At 35.1% G+C, this 21,193-nt stretch overlaps 2 protein-coding genes across 8 annotated transcripts in view; both read left to right on the top strand.

Moving 5' to 3' along the window:
* The window catches only part of LOC116841566 (guanylate cyclase soluble subunit beta-1), a 45,191-nt gene extending 44,210 nt beyond the window's left edge, over positions 1-981 (top strand). For all 3 annotated transcript variants that reach the window (XM_032809645.1, XM_032809653.1, XM_032809662.1), the window contains one exon: positions 483-981. In XM_032809645.1, coding sequence (XP_032665536.1) covers positions 483-612 — 130 coding nt within the window. In that variant the 3' untranslated portion in view covers positions 613-981. The remainder of the gene's footprint in view (positions 1-482) is intronic.
* Positions 982-3,783: 2,802 nt separating this feature from the next.
* The window catches only part of LOC116841600 (glutaredoxin domain-containing cysteine-rich protein CG31559-like), a 69,732-nt gene continuing 52,322 nt past the window's right edge, over positions 3,784-21,193 (top strand). Inside the window, exons 1-2 of one of the 5 annotated variants that reach the window (XM_032809735.1) lie at positions 3,784-3,996; positions 5,035-6,812. In XM_032809735.1, the coding sequence (XP_032665626.1) occupies positions 5,184-6,812 (1,629 nt within the window). In that variant the 5' untranslated portion in view covers positions 3,784-3,996; positions 5,035-5,183. Of the gene's footprint in view, positions 3,997-5,034; positions 6,813-21,193 lie in introns of those variants that run through there. The other 4 variants (XM_032809743.1, XM_032809725.1, XM_032809714.1 and 1 more) reach the window with 4 other exon arrangements.

The following is a 21,193-nucleotide window of genomic DNA, read 5'->3' on the forward strand; positions in this document are numbered from 1 at the left end:
TCCGAGATACTCTATAACTGTGCAAGAAACGCGTTGGCGTAAACTTCCTATGCTTCTTGTTCTATCAAATTTTTACAGTGAAATCTCACACAAAACGAATAAAAATTTATTCAAAACAATAATGAAGATATTACTACTCCGAATTTTAAGTGTGAATGTTTCACTCAAGCTCAGAGTGGATTCTGACTGCACACTCTGCAAAGTATAACTAGGGTATTCTTCACAAATTCAATACGTATACTCCACACAGAAAAAATATCATTCTACTGCTAATATAAGCAATTAGTTATTTTACATTTCCTCTTTTAAGTAATGATTATCTTTAACAAGGAATATTTTCTTGGCAGTAGTTAAAATATATTCATCATAAATTTCAGAGAAGCGTTTATGTAATATAAAGAAAGATTTATTTCCAATTTATATTTATATATAATATTTCTATTTTCTTTCTAACACATAAATATCTTTGCAATTTTTTGCAGGTATCTCTGTATGCCGGAGAATCAAGATCCGCAGTTTCTTTTGGAATATAGAGGGCCCGTCGTGATGAAGGGGAAATCGGAACCCATGAACGTATGGTTCCTGTCTAGAGAAAGAGAGCTGACATCGTAAAACGTTGTGAATGTGAATGTTATAGCAATAATGCCGTGAATCAGTTGGAAAATTCAAACTCACTACGTTAAGGATCAATAAAACTCGTACAATCATTCGAGAAAATAACTAATAATACGGATAAAATATGAGCAATCAGTGTGTTTCGTGTTAAAACACTTTCACGACTATGTATTATATACGTTTAATTACATGCAGAAAAGTTTATAAAGAGTTTATTGCATTGGGCCATCTGGCTGATGATCGATGATCATTCTTAGGCAAATTGTGAGGTCGAGTGTCGACAGTTGGTCTTCAATCGACAGATTATTTAGTAATTGTGAATGTACAAGGTAATCAAATATAATCGTTATTTATTTGGTGACATCACGTCGGTAAGCGTTTTCTTCCCCGTTTCGCGTGACCCTCGTTGCCCGACAGGTCATCGATAAGCACACCTAGCACAGAGGTTGCAAGCGCGAGATGTCTTGCCCTCAGACGAGAAAAAATCAGACGGCAAGAATAACCAGACGGACCATTCGTGGTATGCACGCGGTTGGGAGGTGTAACGGAACCTGTTCTAGTCCCATTTAAGCTTCTCACGCGTTGCAAGGTCAATATAAAAGATCCTGTATGCATTCCTTCTGATATCTCCCGAGGACGGCAACTTTGTACACAGTTTTGTAAGAAACTTTGTTTTGCGATTTCAATCATTTAATCTAATGGATCGTACTCTCTCTTTCTCTCTCTCTCTCTCTCTCTCTCTCTCTCTCTCTCTCTCTTGTCTTCTGTTTTGCATTCTCGATTATTGAAATTGTAATTAACATTCTAATTTAATAATTATTATAATTAAGAGGATATAGAAATGGATAATGAATTTGTAAAAAATATCGATAATATACAAAGGCAATCGTCATTAATACGATACTATCTTTTTCGTATTTCTTAGACATATTAATCTTATATAAATGTATATTATTGAATCAATGTACATTCTATTCAATGAGTTTATTAAATATAAAAGAGTAACTTTAATGGGATGTGTGTGCATACTTGAAAACTACCATCGAAATATAGATTTTTTTTTCTGCAAAATTTACTCTTATTTACTCGTGTTGGTTGCACAGTGCTTTTACTGAAAGTATATGAAATAATGAATTAGAGTATTGCTGTATTTATTGAAAACAATAAAAAATTTTAAAATTGTTATCTTGAGCTGTTAGTTGTTGTAAATATTTATTTGATACAAAAATTCTTCATTTTTGTACATATTGCACGTGTGTTTGCTCCGCTAACGAAAATTCTAAGGAACATTTTTATATCTTTATAACTAAATATAGAGGCTCAAAAATATATGAAAAGTTTGCAGAAGGATTTTTATATATACGTAGTTATGTTTCCTACTATCATGATACAACAAAATAATATACATTTATATAAGATTAATATGTCTAAGAAATATGAAAAAGATAGTATCGTGTTAATGACGATTGCCTTTGTATATATTATCGATATTTTTTACAAATTCATTATCCATTTCTATATCCTCTTAATTATAATAATTATTAAATTAGAATGTTAATTACAATTTCAATAATCGAGAATGCAAAACAGAAGACAAGAGAGAGAGAGAGAGAGAGAGAGAGAGAGAGAGAGAGAGAGAGAGAAAGAGAGAGTACGATTCATTAGATCATATAATTTAAATCGCAAAACCAACTATCATAATCCATAACAATAATAACAAATCTATAAGATTTCTTATTATTATGAATCTTCTATCAATGTAATGATCAATATGAAATGAATATAATGGATGCTGTATGCATTTTTTCTAAAGTACCAAAATGAAAGCCTTATAGACAATTTTGTAGGAAATTTTATAAAATATTTTATAAAAAACTTGATAAATATATATATATATATATATATATATATATATATATATATATATGAATTGCACTCCACTAGATGAGTTTATTAAATATAAAATAATAAACTTTATCTTTATTTATTTCGCGTTTGAACATTAAATTAAAATAATAATCTAAACTAAATAATAAACTAATAATAACTAGTAATAAACTGTAAAAATTGGGAGTAAAAGAAAGGAAAGAAGAGAAAGGATGGTCCATTAAACTTTCGAAAGTGCTAAATAGTGAAGTCAGCTAAGCCTACTCGATTTCTTATTTGTGAAGTTTCCCATAAATATGCAACAGTCAATATAAATTACAAAGTCAATATGAAGGATTTTGTGTGTATTATTTTTGACATTTCAACGACGGAAGTTTTACAAATAATTTTATAGGAAATTTTGTTACGGAATCGAGTTACATGAGTTCATTAAAGATAAAAGAATATTTTTGAACTAGAATGATTACGTTAAATTAAAGTCATAATTATAACTAGAAAAATGGAGAATGAAAGAGAGGAAAGGAGAGAGAGGACGATCGATTAGATTAAACTTTCGAAAGCGCTAAATCGCGAAGTTAGCTAAATCTACGCGATTTCTTATTTGCGACGTGTCCTATCAGTATGCAACGAGCATCATCTCAACGCATCCTCCAGCTCACATTACCGATCATCGTGGAGAAATGTTCGGTACGTATCATGCGATGTAGCTTGCGAGGTTGCGAGATTGACGCGCTTTCCATTTACACGGCCATTCACGGGATACGGCTGTACGCGAATTATAGCGGACGGCTCGAGATGCCGCCAAAAGAAGCGGAGAGGATGTGCCATGGTACCGCGATGGTGAAATTTCGGCAGGTGCACACCAACGTGGACGAGCACGTATATGCTTGACACGAACACACCTACGTGCGCGCAGGTAGGCAAACAGGCAGGCAGAGAGGCAGGCAGGCAGGCAGGCAAGCAGGCAGGCAAGTAGGCAGGTGGGCAGACCAGCTAGATCGCCATACGGCTACGTGAAAGGCGGTGAACGGTAAAGAGTCAGGCATTTAAATAAGGTACCGGATTGTCGATACCGGGCGGTTCAACAGAGGACGCCACGTTCGCGCTACTCGGCCAGGCAGGTACCTGTCGGACGACTCTATAGCCGGCTCGAAGAAACCCGTTCTCGTCCTTCCCCGAGTCTCGCCTTTCTCCCTCCCTTCCCACTACCTCCGCGTGCTCTTCCCCGTAGACGGGCCGATATTTCCCACTCCCCCTTTCGCCGTGCCCCGGTCCTGCCGGGGCCCGACTCCAGTCCTCACCCGGGCCGTGAAACTGCATGAGTGAGTGTCAGCAGGCACTCAGTACTGTTACTGACGTTCCGTGCTGTGTACGATCACCCGTTGTTGATTATCGTCGTCTTCGTCGTCATCGTCGTCTTCTTCAGCTACAACCGGCTTTGAGTCGTAGACTCGGATTTTACTATGCGCCGCTCTTGATACACATATGCGGTTCGTAAGTGGTGCTTCGCTGTCCCCAACGACGCGTCTCCTCCTCCATCTCATGTTGCTTCCATCTTTCGATGCGTACCAGTCCCGCATATTCCACAAGCCTCTCTCTCTTTTTCTTTCTCTCTCTTTCTCTCTCTCTCTCTCTCTCATTCACGTGTGCGACAGATAATCCACGATCTCGCACGGGCACAGGTGTGCGCAAGGTGTTAACGTTTTCTCGAGCCGCGGGGCCTTACGCTCTCGGCCGATCGACCTGATTCAAACGCCGTCGTAATTCGTCAAGCTTCCCGGTGGACGTCTGCTCGATCGTCCTTGCGTACGGTAAATCTCGAGCGCGATCGGTGAATCACGGTCAGCCAGGATTGGGTTAATTTTGCAGTGTGTTCGGCGTACACGTCTTATAGTACGTTGAGAACGACGGAAAAGTTACGAGTAATTTTAATCGTGAATTTCGGAGTATAAACTTCCGACGTGTTCCTAATTTCTCATCGATACTCCAAAGATTGTAGAAAGTTTGATGATGTGTTGCGGTTAATCATTTAACGCGTAGACCATCGATCGCTAAACCGGTACTGTGTATAATTTGATTAATTTAATTAAAGCATTGTTTCGAGTGGTTTGAAGGAAATGGGCTAGGGAGGTGTATGGGCGACGTATTAATTTCGCTGGTTGAACGCTTAAATTAGCGATATCGAAGGAATAATATTAGCTCGATACGTTTCAGCATACGCGTTGCGAGCCGTTCGACACAACGAGTGCGCCGATGAAAAGCGGTCCATTCCAACGGCACTCGACTTTGATTGAACGTTATTTTGATCCGAATTGCAGTTATTCGGCGCGAGCAATTCACGTTGCGTTTGCGGTGAATATCACAATAAATTGCGAGAGGGATCCGCTCGAATAATACGCGGTTGGTCTTTTTTCGGGGATACGTAGTTATGTCTGCGCAATTAACATCGCTCGTCGACCATCAGACAAGGATGAGGATGCGTTTCGATCGTATTCGATTTGGCAAGTAAACGCGAGCAATCGTGTATTTCAGGTGCAAAGTGAATTTCGCATTACAGAACGGACGCGCAACAAGAGAGAAAGGAAAGCGCGAAGAGCGAGGGACGTTAAACTCCGACTTTCCAAATTCCTCCTCAAGGTGAAGTCGATCGAGTGAGCCCAGCAGTGATATCGTATGCACGTATGGACGAAAGCACCACGATGACCGTGCCTCCGCCACTACCAGTGAAGACTCAGGGTCGGGATGCGAGCCAGGCTGCTCGGCAGACTGTGTCAATCCGGACCGTTTCCCCTTCCGCCGCACCGCCTCTCGCCTCCGGGCCCGGAGCAACGGTATTCGTCGGAGTTAGCGCTCCTACCGCCGATTCCACGACAACCTGTAGGAGAAGAATCCCGGAAGTACAATCGGCGAACGGCTACGAAGAGCGGAGCAGTGTCGTCGAGTCATCGCTGCAGCAACGGTGGCAGCAGCATCATCATCAGCAACAAGCCGCGCATATAGTCAAGATCAAGATCAATCCGGATGGCGACAAGAACGGTAGGGTGATATCGACGGTACGGTTGACCCTGGACGAAAACGGGATCGCGCGCGAACGCTCGGACAGACGCGGCGACGGTGCGGTGGTGGTGAGTGCGACGAACCTGGTGAACGAGCGACACTGTGAGAGTGCCGGTGCCGGTGAGGGCTGTGTGAGGATCAGTGTCTTCGGCGGCGAAGCAACGTCCGATAATCGGGAGCGCGACAGCAACAGCAGTATCGACAATAACAACGACGAGGAGGACGACGACAGGCGCGGCCTGAACAACGACAGGAGCGACAACAAAGACATGGTACACCGCGAGACCACGGAGACTCTGAACTCGTCCTCCCTTGGCGGTCGTCCGAACGCCTGTTTCTATTATAACTCGTATCAGAGCCCGTTAAACGGTATGGTTATGTCCAGCGGCCAATGTTCGCCCAGCGACACTTTAGACAGCGGTACCTGCAGCGACCTTGACGGCACGCCACCACCGTTGCCCAAGAAGAAGAATTCTAGCATGGTGATATTGTCCAACAATACGCATAATCGGACTGGCAGTCTGACCAGTAGCGGCGCCGAGGTCGACAGCGATGACAACGAGAGTAACATCAGTTGCGACTCGTTGAACGGCGCCGAGGTGAACGGCGAGTATCGTGTGCACTCGACGAGCAAAGATCTCGTGACCAAGGACGCCGTCGAGGAGAAGGCTGTAGCAGACGTCGTCGAAAAATCGGACGTTCGAGTTGCATCAACGAACGATGATCGTCAGGTCGAGAAATCGAGTGGCGTTCGTCAGCAAGTCTCCGCGGTAACGGAACTCGGCTCCGCTCCGTGCTCGCCGGTGTCGTCGGCCAGCGTCTCGCCGTCACCGTCCGGAACATCGTCTCTGTCGAAAGCCTCCTCTACACCGCGAGTGAGGAGTCCCGATCCCGCGATCGAGCTGAACGGCAAGCCATTGTCGCCGGTTATTAAGGAGCGCACGTACGAGGAAAGGAAGCAACGTGAGCAAGAGAGGATAGAGCAGGAATGCGCGGATGTTGGTCAGAATCAGTCGACCGGTCACAAGTACCTGTACGAGGACGACAGGTACTACAATTTTCACGTGAACGAGCTGCGCGGTAACAATAACAACTCCAACGGCGAGCACGGTGTCGCCGAGAAGGAGGAGTGCTTCGCCGGCTATAAAATCCACGACAAGGAAGCCATACGAAGTGCCAAAGGAACTGTACGCGGCGTAAAGAACAGAGTGCGAGCGGGCATCGCGACGTTCCTGCAAACGCCCTCCTCCAAGGTACGTATTTAAATTCACACACGGACTAATTACATTCACGATATGGTATTCGAGATTTATATGTGCAAAAAGCGTGAGTTTGTGGTGCGATAGAGTATATGGGTTCTCATATATACATACAGGGTGACTCGTACAAAATGACAGATGTGATTATTAGCGAATTAAGAAGACACATGGAAAAATGGTTCTTACAAAAATGTTTAATAATGAGGTGTTAAACATTTTTATACGTCTTCTTAACACGTTGACTACTACGGTTTATTTAGAGGACTTTTCCCACTTCGTATTTTTTTACACTGATTATACAGAACAGACTTAGTTTGGTAATGTGAACACAGAAAAAATTTTGCCGTCATACATATGTGACACTGGTCTCCAGTGAAAGATCGTTGCATCACACATATGCGACGCTTGTAGTGAACATATTAATTCATTAATAATCGGTCATTTTATACGAATCATCTTTTATATAAAATATGGTATAAGAAGAGGATAAAAAATGACAAATTATATATTCGTGCGATACACACGATTTGTCCGTTGCGTAACATTCCACTCGTGTTTGTGGCTTGCGCACTTTAAATATCGACCAATCGACAGCGACGGAGTTGAGCCCGGTAAACGATGGGTCGATTTGTTATGCAAATCAGGTGCTGGCACCGCGAGTACCTGAGGTGCGTATTGACGAGCTGGAATCGGTATTGAACCGCTCGGCGCAAGCCCGTTAAATTTCACACTCAAATCCGTGCATCGCAGACTGGATGCACTTGATTCGTATGGTCTACGGGTCGGCGCGTTAGATTTACAGTTAGATAGCCGTGCCGACCTCTATCGATCGCCACTTTGGATCGTCGTCGGATGGACGGCATCGATTGGTAACTATATCGATGCACAAGACGAAACGCTATTGTAAATGTCGAATTTTTCACATAGATATAAACCGAATATTCGTGATGATATGTGCAAGGTAAATGTTTACAAAGCTATGGCATACATATAGACGAGGAAAAAAAGAGGCTAACTAATCTATTTTATTCTTCTGCGTGACGGTTCACTCGTGCGTTACGTTCTTACGACGAGTTCACTTAAGGGAGTCTCTTTCACGTTTCATGTTTCTGTCGTAAAATACTGAATGGGAAGTGACGCAAATGGACAAGACAGGTTTCTCGACAGGCTCAACTAGGGTTGAACATCGCGCAGTGATCCGCCGTGAATGCTAATCGCAAAATCCTTTGACAAATATTTACCATCACCTTCTTGTCGAACGCATTTAATCACTGCGATAATCGGCTTACTCATAACGAGTCTATTTACCATCTATGAGCTATTGGCTATTTAAGATATTTTGCTTTAAATTAATGATGAGAAATTTGTTATTAAGAAGATTATAAGGCAAAATGAGAGTTTGTCAAAAGTTTATTGAAACTTATACTACATATGAATTGAAATATTATCTAACTGTTTATTTGTACAATTAGAAAAAGATTAACCATTCGAGAGTTGAGATATTTGAAATTATAATTAATACTTTTTATACGTGTTCCTTGGTACACGTACTGTTTTTAATTTCTATTTTTAATTTTTTTTGTAAATTTTCTTTTTAGAATTAGGATTATAATGAAAAACTCCACCATGATTTTAAAAATTAACATATTGACATAAACACAAATTTCAGAATTATTGTCCGTTTTGTTTGCAAATATTATGATGGAAAGTTTATAATTTATAATAATATTTAAGATACATATACATATATACTCACGCATATTTAACCACTTATATACTTTTTTCTATCATCTGTGTCAGATCTCAATTAGATCAATTGATGCACAAAAATAAAGGAGTTAATAAAAAAAAAATTTTGTATTTGTGATATTGTGTGTACAGAGTGAAGCACTTAAATAACTTGTGAACTATGCGTTGTATGAAAAAAATTGTTACATATAAAAGTTGCAGGATTTTGGAAGTCGTTAGATAATATATGTACTGTTTTTATAAATGAAGAAGTTTCGGGAATTTGAAGGTTAACTTTGATTTTTTACATAGAACTATTTTAATAGATTCTGTAAAATGTAATATTCTGCATAAGAAGTTATAAGGGTAATATGATCAAGAATTGAATAGTTTACGAAATATTTTATATTTTAATATAATATATTTTGACAAAATATATATACAAAGTATTTCGTAAAATATTTAGTTTTTAATAATTTTACCTTAATACTTTTATGTATAGAATAACGAAACGAATAGTACTGCGTATTTAAAATAATAAGGTAAAGTATATAGTATACAATATATCTTTTTTTGAAAACAATTATACGTTTTTTTGCTCCAATCGATTTATTCGTTTCATTAAATGTAAAAGTATTAAGATAAGTATTTATATAAAACTAAATATTTTACAAGATATTTTGTATTTTATGTTAAAAGTGTGTTATGTCATATTAAGATATAAAATATCTCGTAAATTATTCAATTTTTGACTATATTATTCTTATAACGTTTTACGCAAAATGTCACAAGAAATCTATTTACATAACACAATTAAGGTAATTTTATATAAAAAACAAAATTAACTTTCAAATTTATGAAACGCCTCCACTTTTTTATAAAAACAATATATATACTATCTAATGGGAGCGTCTCGATTGCCTACAGTACGGTTGCACACAAACCAATCGATAAGAATTATCTGATTGAATTACCAGATCGAACCAATCATTACAATTTGTGGTCAATAGTACTGTCGGCAATCGGGACTCTCCCCTATCTAATGACTCCCTCAAATAATGCAACTTTTGTATGTAACAATTTTTTATACAACACATATTGTACAAATTATTCAGATGGCTTATATTTTAGATACTTCACCCTATATGTCAAATTTTTTGTTTTAAATTAACATTTATTACTTGAATAATAAAATAAATGTATAGAAACGTACTTTTGTTTGATAAGTATAAATATAATAATTTTAGGTATGGTGTTCCCTTTATGTGTCACGAAAAATACAACACTGGCTTTATACTTTTTTAAAATGAATCAGTGAATAATCACTGATATCAATTATAAGTACTTTCTATATTTATAACTGCAAATCAGTGTATATTCACTGTTTTCAGTGATGTTTGACTGATTCATTTTAAAAGAGCAACATCCTTAAGATCTTATGAAGTATTGATTTGAGATATATCCCCACTATAATGTTATATAGCTTCTTTTCACTTCACAAAATATATTGGTAACTTTACCTTAATATTTTTGTACGCATAATGACAGGTTAAGTGTTGTAAGAAAAACATTAAGAAATCTTAAACAAAATTCCATTGCATTTTCCAAATATATTGACACATCACTGTGCAAAGATTAAAATCACGATCTTCATTCTATTTACAAAAGTGTTAAAGTAAATTTGTCAAAAAATATGAATAGTTTACAAGATATTTCATATCTTATGCTAAAAAGTATCAAAATAAAATGTAAGATATCTCGCAAAGTATTCACTTTTTGATAGTTTCATCTTAATATTTTTAATTTCAGATAATCTGAGGAACACTGATATTAATTAAAACAGCTCTGATTTTATTTAAAAACTAATGTTAATTTTGAGATACTGTTGAAAGAAATATTTTATTATAACAATAATATATTACTATTTTGTATTCCCCTCGAGATTTTATAACCTTTGAGTAACATTTTTTCTAACTAAGGCATTTTTTCCAAGATATTAGTCTGTAACACTTTATATCCTCTATCCTTCTGGCGTGTATGCATGTCTGTACGCGCGCGCGTCTCTTTTTTGCAAAGTTTCCGATGTTGCTATGCGAGCGTCTTGCGTACACGACGGTTGGTCGTACCGTCGATGCGGAACGGATTGACATAACGGTAAATTCGATAAAACGATATTACGGCAATGCAACGCGTTGAGGAACGTTGGCAGTCGCAGAACACAAGTGTGTGCACGCCTTGTTTTTGTCTTGCTCGTCGTGTATTCCGTTTGTTACCGCGCACCCGCGCTATCCATCTCGTCCACGCGTGTTCGCGGCCTATTTCGCGAAATTACAGAGACCGGAGGATACCTCGCTTGCACGCAAATGTGCGCCAGCAACGGCTACGAAGTAATCCCGCGCTTTCTCGCGGCCGCATCTGCCTTTGAAATTACTTCTATGGCACGCCTCGATTGCGCTTTTTGCATGCGATCCGGCGTGAATGTGTGATTATCTTCATTTCTACGTGAAAATCGACACTCCGAACACAAATGACAATATTAATGAGACGCGCATCATGTTGTACGCTCTAGTAATTACGGATACCGTCGGTGAAATTTTTTAGAGGAGCCACGGTGATATGAAGTTAAATATTTTAATATATCTAAATGCATCTGAATGCAGTATAATAATTTATTCAATAAATTTTTTAATTAATAAGAACATGTGTGTGTACATGTGTGATGTTCCATTGTATAATTTTGTTGATCATTAACACACTTCCGATCATTAATACATTACATGGCATTATATCTACGTTATTTGAAGACAGTGGCTGAAAGTAAGCACTTGCACTTTCGTAGTATCTGTTTCAAACTCGACGTCTTGTTAAAGGAGGAGGGGAACGCCGTGGAACGCCATTCACTGTACATATACCGACAGATTTTTATGAATTACGCATTAAACGCGCGTTCGGATAATCGCAATTTGCGACATCGAAATGTCGCGCGCAATTTTACAGACCGCACCGATAACCGGTGCAAGAAACTTGATTTTGCTTAAAAAAGAAAAATATTAAATGGTACCAACATTTCGACTTGAAATCATAAATATCGCTCCGGGTAAACCATACTATAGTGTGCCCTACTTTCGTCGTTTCTCGTTTGTTCATTTCTTGCCGAGGTCCGCAAAAGCCATTCGTTAATATATTATATCTCATATACAGGGCATTATATCTCATATATATCCTGAAACTACCGCATGCTATTTTAATGGCAGATTCTTTAGAACATTCCAAGATAAAAACTTTGATACAAAAATGTCGAGGCTATAATAGTTTTCAAATGGGAAGCGATTATATTTCACCAATAACAGGACTGAGATTTCGCGCGTTCAGGCACGCCGAAATGACAAGTGATAAAGGTGCTCCTATGAATGTTACTTTTTTATGATATTGTGGATAAATGTACAATAACATTGTCATAATATGTATATAATAATATGTATATATATATATATATATATATATATATATTTCGACATTTTTTAAATTTTTGTTTGAACATATGTGGTGACAAGAATTTCGAACTGCCAAGTTAGAAGGGCGATCGTTAGCAATATTTATTTATTTGACATGTCCCAGAGATTTATAACCGACTTCAGAGACAAATACGTGGCGATCTGTTTGTTTCCCTTTTTTCCTCAATATAAATAAAAGTTTGTTAAATCGAGAAGCGATGGTAGAAGTTGAGTTAGGCTGGAAAAGTCAGGAGGAAGTCCGACATTGTAGATCGCACTCTGTATTACTTAATTCGCTGTATTACTTAATTTTTGTGCGGGATTATTTTTATAATTTAAATATACTATCTATTCAACCATAATCTTCATAATATTAATACAAAAGTATTGGTATTACGGAAAGATAAAGATAAAAACAATTGTGACCAAAACGACAGGTGATTCGATTTTGAACGCTAAATGCAAGTGACGCAAATTGAACCTTGTATCGGATTACGTAATTATTACTCACAGAACGCGATATTTTCGGAGAAATATTTTATAATTGTTTACGACTTATTATGACGTTTATTTTAATGTTGTATTGACGTTTATTTGCGTATACATTGAATTGCTAAACATTTATTTTTGCGGTTTGACTATTTCCATAAAAAACAGTCTCTAAAAATATATTTAATGCGGCGTGATTGTCGCTTTCGCGCGAGAATATTACGCAAATTTGGTTTACGACAGGCATGTTTACAGTGAATATTCGCTCTGCGATAATTTTCTCTTGTTGCTTAACATGCTGTACATAATAGGATTTCTTGCGGTCGAAGCAAGTACTCGGGAATTACGAGTGTCGGAATATAATGCAAAATTGCTTCTGAGTCGGAGAACTTTGACATTATTTATATCATATTGCAGCAATTTTTTTTCTAAAATCTTAAACATCTTTTGTATCTTGATTATGCTCTCGTAATAAACATGAGACACTTAATTGTTATTATGACAGCCAGTTTTAAAGAGAGATAAATAGTAGGAAATGACTTATCTATTTTCGTGTTGTCATTTTCATATCCTTTTGATAATTTAATATGATATATCTACGCGTGGATGCTACCATTTTACTAGATTGATGGTCACTAAAAATTTCCACCGTATTTGTTTCTAGCTACGTGTTTTTCATAATTGTCGGTTAATTCAGCAAGCGGGAATGTGTAATATCAAAGTAATATTTTGGTAAGTAGACATTTCGTATACATCTGTGAAAGAGGTCATTCATTTGCGTGTGACGCGAAATAAAAATTAGTTCATATTATTAATTGCAATTATGTTGCCTTTACAATATTAATTGTATAATCTTCTATTAATTATATAATCTTACCTTTCTGTCTTAAAACTTTTATTTTCTTCTACTGATTACGCGTCACATAGAGGTGAATAACTCTTTTTACAGATATATATGAAGCTGTCAAAATGACACGTTAGCTGTAGACACATTTGCAAATGACACGTTAGCTGTAGACACATTTGCTTGTTAAATTAATCAACAGTCACTTGACTAGTTAATTGGCCTCAATTTTTGGACAAGGGATCTATAATAATTTCTTTCATTAATAATTAGAAATCTACGTAGTTATTCGTAAAATAATAAAAGGCTTTTTTATTTTTAATTCTAATAAGTATAAGCACATAGCAACACACATCGCCACTATCTATTCTATATTCTCATAAAAATTTCGGAGGAGAGTTTGAAACACACTGTGTATATTTTTTTATGTATATTTTCTCTGAAATTTTTGTAGGAATATAGAATGGATTAAAGTGAATATAAAAATTCTATATCGTTTTACGACTTTTGCAATAATAGTCAAGATATTAATTAAAGAAGAAGAAGAAGTGAATGATAATGTGCGATATGGTAGATGAGTTTAGTGATGATGTGTGTTGTTGTGTGTGCTTGTACATTAGATCCAATTGAATAAAAAGGTCTACCATTTTACCCTCTAATAATTTTATAGATTTTTAATTATTAATTAAAGAAGATTGATAAGGGTGGTAAGACATAGTCGTCAATATAAGAAATAGAGGATTTTAAGATATCTTATTTAAGATGTCTCATATAAGATATCTTAGACACTTTATTTTAGACATTTCTAAAATGTTACTTAAAGATGTCTTACAGACGTTTTAAAGATCTTATAAAAAAAAAGAAAAACGTCTGAAATATTCATCTATTGTGAGACATTATTAAAACATTGCATAACTGTCTACATTACGAATTATGACATTTATACATACGTTGCTATAGCAAATATTATCAAAATGTTTAAGTTTTGTGTGTATTGTGTGCAAGAATTATGCCAGTACTGAAAAAAAATTGTACAAAACTTATTAAATAGTGAATATGTATGATTTTTTAATTTTCAGTTGAATTATTATGTCGAATGAAAATCTTTTTTCTATTCCATACATATAGTTTTCTTTAGAATTGCATAATTAGATTGTAGTTTTGCTTAATCGTTTGGTACATTTGCTCAGCGTTAGAATTAGGGATCGATGACAACGGATAACTGTGGTATACCCAGCATAAATTTTAAAATTTAAAGCACATGATGTGTGTGTGTGTGTGTGTGTGTGTGTGTATGCCACCATTATATTTTAGCTGTCATCTAATCTTAATTTTAATCCTGAATTGATGGAGCAGACGGAAGAGCACATCCACAATCTAATAATAATTTTCGACTGACTCCTGCAAATAAACAATATTAAATAAAACATTTATTGAACATATATTAAATTGAATACATGTATAAAGGTCTTAAAATAGTTTTAAACAGGATGTTTTAAGTTGTCTTAAAATAATGATTCAAGAACATCTAATTAATATATCTATAATATATTTTAAATAGGAACATCTTAAAAATTTCATAATAACATATTTCTAATAACTTTTCAAGATATCATAATGTTGTCTAAGTTGTCTAGTATATTCTGATTATTGGATGATATCGATCTGTTTGCAATTAATATTAACTTTACTCTCGATCTCGCAATTACTTTAATATCTTGCCAGCACATTAAGCGACGCTACTTATTTACCTCAGAGCGCACCGTATTCATTATAAATGATTAACACTCATTACGTTGGACGTAAACTTGCCGAGATACACATAGTTAGTGTAGAAACATACATTCCGCATTTCTTGCGTGTCGTCTCGGCGAGCGATTATACGTATACCGCATGAAAATACCTGTAATTAAAATATTGCACATTTGAGATAATTCATTTAACGAAGGAGATACACTCACTCTGCTTAGACCTAATCGACATCGTCGTTCTAACTAATTTAACATTGCTATTTAATTAAAGCATTTTTACGTAGATTTAATAAGTCATTCACGCTCTTCTTGTTTTGTTCCTTCTTGCGGTACAGCACAATAATAAAATTAAGTCTGGAAATCTGAATTCCTCTTTACGGAATGCAATAAGACTTTGATAACGATTAATTGCCGATCTCTCAAATGCAAACGATAAGAGCAAATCGAAATTATACGATCGGCTAACTTAAACATGAAATAAAACCTTCTTTTACTTTCGAATTAGTAATTTGGCATTAGTAATTTGGCATTTCCGTTACATGTACCTGCTTAACCGTTAACGCGTAACTGGTTATGTAATTACATGCGCGCATTTGGTTATATGTAATAGTATATAAGACCACGTTAAACCAGTAATATAAAATTCTCGATTTTCTCGAGATATACATGTGTATGTGCTTTTCCACCGATGAAAGTGGAACGGTAAATGTGATAAATTAACGGTAATGCATGGCACGGAAGAGTGATCACGAATTGTTCCAGATTGCTCATATAGGTGCATTTCTTCTAATAACTATCAAGAGTGGTCTTTTCCGCATCGAATTTAGTCGAAGTCAGTCGATTATTGGCTCATATGACGAACAAGATGATTTCAAAGCAACATTACATAATGTTTACGATTAACCTATTTGCATATTTTGCTCAGACGAATTTCGCTCGGAGTTTTTCGTTTAGTACACACAGAAAAATAATACTACATTCAAGTATATAAATGTTATTTGTTTCGAGTATTTCATAAACTCATATTTTCGCAGATTTATCATTATAAACATCACATATTTATTAAAAATATATTCTGAATTCTAATAATATTTCAATTGTGAGAATATAAATTAAAACAAAAATTTGGTTTACTTACTGAATAGAGCCGAGTCAACTTTTTTTCCAATTAAATTTTATAATACTCTTGCAAAGAAAATAAATTCTTTTTTTTAGTATATCATAATGAATATGTTCAAAATTTGTCATGAAGACGTGGAATAAATATTATAATAAAAATTGCAATAAAATTATTTTATATAATCTTGGACCATATAGCATTATATCCAGAATTATATTTTTACGCAGAAATGTTATATGCTAAATTTTTACTATAAAGATATTGTAATTATTTGAATGTTTTTTTATATTCTATATATATATATATATATATATATATATATATATATATATATATATACTTATTAATTTAATCACAAATCACAATGGCAGCGACCCAAACAACATAATGTCTAAAATCAGGACATAAGACGTCTTAAAGATAACCTTTAAAACGTCTTAAAGACATTTATACGTAAATCGTCTGAAAGATATCTTAAAAATGATCTTTAAGACGTCTTATGTCGATTTTAGACATTATGTTGTCTGGGCAAGTGTTAAATACCAGCATCAATAATTGATTAATATTTAAGGTGGCATTATCGAAATCCATGTAATTGAACGTCACTTTTTTGAAGGCTATTTAAATAGGCAAATCTGCTTGTGATTCTTGCAAAACGAGTTGTCAAACTTCCTCGAAGATGTAAATCGTTGTACTCGTCATAAAATGTGATTGCTGCAAGATAGTGCTACTGCCTATAGGATTTGCTTGATTACCACATACCTCAACGAAAAATTCCATAGAAGGTGGATTAGAATGGGTAGTCGAACCCAAGAATAGCTAGCAAAATCTTTTGATCTCACGCCTATGGACTTTTTCCTGTGAGGACTGTCAAGGAAAAAGTGTTTACGACACAACCTAAAACTATTGTAAACATGAAATTGCGAATTGAACGCGCTTTCTATATTACTGACGGTACACTGCAAAAAGTCGAGAACAATTTTCGATTACGCGTGGTACAATGTGTCAATCAAAATGGCGGAGTGTTTGCACTTATGATAAAAATTTATGTGGGCGTGAGAGACAAGGGGACAATGTTAATTAAGCGCCCTAAAAGAAACAGAAATCTACTAAGTCCATATGGTTGTTTCTGGTTAATGCTAAAAATAGGATAGTGGAAAGAAATTTAGATAGGGATATGAATTTAGGATAATCATTAGTCTTTTGCACCAAGCATACATGTGGAGTCAGTTGTTTGTAAACTTTGAAGCTTCATGTCTCTGTGTGTGAAACGGCTTATGCAAAAGATAATTTTTGGGGGTTCTTTAAAAATATCTTAACGAGATCTATAATTCTTATCTAAAAGAAAATGAAGTTCTATTTAAGAAATTAGTCGCATTTAAAATTTCTTGAAAATGACGACATGAGTCACATCGGAATCATATATTCTCCTTCAAACCAAACAACTTTTGTCAGAAGCATATTTTCTGTAATCAAAAATAAAAAAATTTTGGAGAGTAAATTATAGGACAATTAAAATGAGACACTTTCTGTATATATCAAGTAAAATGTCAAGTTTATTATTTTTATAGTAATTTGTACTACATATACACACATAATTTTAGTAGATTTTAAATTTATGAAAGCACTATAAAAAGAAATATAATATTAACGCAATTTTTACTGTAACATTTTTCTCGTATATATATATTTTAAGATTATTACTAAGAAAATATTTTTTGTTAGAGATTTAAGTTATTGCTTAAAAGAAAAGAAGTAAATTGAGCAATCGCTTTTCTTAGCAGAAAGAGTAAAATGATATTTTTCTGTGTATGTGTATATAGCACTATCTTGTGTAGGTCACAACATGCGAATCATAATTAAATCACCTTTTCGCTCGTATTATAAATTTTTGTAATTAGAAGTTTTTATATTATAAATTTTTTATAATAAATGAAATTGAGATTAACACGTGCATACATGCAACTCAGCACGATGAATGAAGAAAGTGAAGGTGAAATTCTTTCCGTCTCCTTTTCCATGGCAGAAGCATGACGCTCAAGATTTAATAGTATTGACGAGCTTTACCTATTTTCTCGATATAACGACGTACGAAGCGTCATTTAGACCGCATTACAAATCCAAAGATTTCTACGACATGATGATCAACGTCGATCAAACATTGAATTGACAAGCTTCGATGCCGCTAATAAAATGTATCGTGGTTAGTGTAACTTTTAAATAATAATTACTCTCCTTTTGAAATCTGGATTTCTGGCGATCATCTCTCTCTTTCTCTCTTTCTCTCTCTCTCTCTCTCACTCTCTCACTCTCCGTTCTCTCCCTCTCTCTTCCTCTCTGCCTTCCTCTCCCCCCTCTTTTTCACTCTCTTCCTCACTCTTTATGTAAATACACTTTCGCCGTATTGCTGTCCTTCATACATTGGCCACGTAAATGACTTATGTAAGTAAGTATACATTTGTGAATTACTAATATCTCACATTAGCTTTGCTAATGAATTGATGCCGACGACATCGGCAAAGACACCGCGACCTACTTGCCCTTCACTACTTCCGTCTTCGTGTGAGACTGGTTTGCGATTCCGCGTATTCAAGAGAGATGTATCCGCCGAGTTCTCTAACCGTCGCCGTGGTGGCAAGTGACGGGACCCGCTTCATGAATTTCCCTGTTGAAGAAAACGCGGCAGGTACGTCCACGAGACAAATCGGGTGGGAATAGAGAAAGCGGGTCAAAGAGGTCACCATGGTGACAGGCAGAGCGGTTACAGCAACGAATAGTTTTAACTTCCTCTTGAATTCGTTTTGAAATTTACTTTCTCGATTTTTTAATTTCTTTCTTTACTCTCTCGTTCTTGCTCTTCTCCTCTCTCTTTTTCATATAGATTCTCTCTTCTCTCTCTCTTTTTCTCTATCTCTCTTTCTTTCTGTCGCTCGTTGACTCGTATTTCCTTTACAGCTGTCATCCTCACCTCCTTACGTATGTACGGAGCTTCTATAAAAGCTTTCCATGATATTTGTAAGTTTATTGAGAAATTTGAAACCATGAGACCGAGACTATGAAACCATGAAATAGAGAGCTTGTCCTTTACTATATAGTTTGTTTTCCAACTAATAATAGGATATGCTATATCCCTGTAAAAACTATTCTGTACGAATACAAGATATAATCCGGATATTGAATTTACGAATGAATTATTAAATAAACATATGCAGTATATGTAGTTAGTCACATAATAATTCCATTGAACAATTAACGTTAAAATATTTTGAAATTGATCGCGATTTGGATAATGTATGTTATACTAACAGAATGATAACAAGTTTGACTGTTTAATATTTAATACTGTTTAATGTTTAATATTTCAGATACATATTGAACATACGTTTCAGATATACGCGTATATTACAGTTAATAAATTTGTAAATGCGATGAGCAAACTTTGTCAAACATACCATATACTTATTAAAAGATAGAATAAATGAATCAATTATATATAGATTATATAGACAGCTAATGCAGAATAGAAGCTTATTTCTTCTAATGACAACTGCAGGAAATTATTTTTTATAAACTTCGTTATATGAAATATTTCTTGACTGTACGTCATTTAAGAAATGTACATGGAGATATAAACAATTTACTACGTTCATTTTATCTAAAAGTTATTTTCATTTGAACTTTGGTAATCAAATTACTTTAGCTTGCTTAAAATAAGTTCACTAATATTTGTATTCATTGCTCTTAATATAGCTGTACTCCTAATGTTTTACTATTTAGTTGCTATTTTTAACTTTCTTAATAACATGGGAAAATTTCATGTGTCATGCTAATAATAGTTGTTTTGCTATAAAAGTCTTATTAATAATATGGACTTTTTGTGAACAATAATTAACAATCTAAAGAATTTGTAAAAGATAGAATAAGTTTTCTGCTATTTCTTTCTGTTGTTTACATGTCCACTAGTTTCCGTTTTTTAGTTTATTATGTTTATTTTTGTATAATGTATGGATGATACTTTTAATAAACTTCTAATAAACCAGAGCAATACAAGCGTGCGATACACGTATTTAACTTGTGCTATTTACATTATATGTAATATTAACAATCACAAGACTAAAAAACACAAAACTAATATTTCCTGCCACTCTCCCTCTCTCGCTCGCTCCTGTACTTCCTCGCTTTCTTGTTCTCTCGCTCTCTCGTTCTTTTGTTCTCTCGTTTTCTCGCTCTCTCGCTTTCTTATATCTTCCCACTTCCTCTTTCTTTCTTTCTCTTCATCTCATTTTTAACCAAAAAGAGAATAAAAATAACACAAAATATTCCAGTTCCTAATCCTTATATATTTTTGTATATACAATGATACTTGTCCGAGGTTTTACCTTAGATTCTTTCAGTCTCAGTTTCAATTTCAATATTACGGCAAACCTTTATTCTCTACAAACCTCTAATAATGTATTACCAAATGCTATTCGACAACATATGTTTTATTGTTTAAAGTATACGATGTATCATATTATCATTATACGCTGTTATCGATATCTAATCTTAATTCTATGCAGGATGGATGAGCAAATCGACAGTCTAATCATAATTCTCAATCGACTGCAAACAAACGATAATAAATAAAATATTCTCCCCTTTTTAATGTATATCTGATTATAGAAATCTACAATAGCATATGTGTATAAAGATCTTAAAGTAGTCTTAAACAACTTAAAGCAACATCTCAAAAATGTTTTAAAACAACGTCCCAAAGACATTTTAAAATAATATTTATTTAAAATAATATCTATAAGACGTCTTAAATCAGGATATAAGACGTTTTAAAGACGTTTTAAAGACGTCACGAAGACGTTTTTCCAACATTTTTTAAAGATGTCTTAATAATTTTAAAATGTTTTTTACACGTTTTTAAGACGTCATAATGTTGTGCGTGTGTTCGGGGGGGG

This window comes from Odontomachus brunneus, unplaced genomic scaffold, assembly GCF_010583005.1.
Source record: "Odontomachus brunneus isolate Ranch 3 - 2012 unplaced genomic scaffold, Obru_v1 Obru_scaffold_002, whole genome shotgun sequence".
NCBI classification, from domain to species: Eukaryota; Metazoa; Arthropoda; class Insecta; order Hymenoptera; family Formicidae; genus Odontomachus; species Odontomachus brunneus.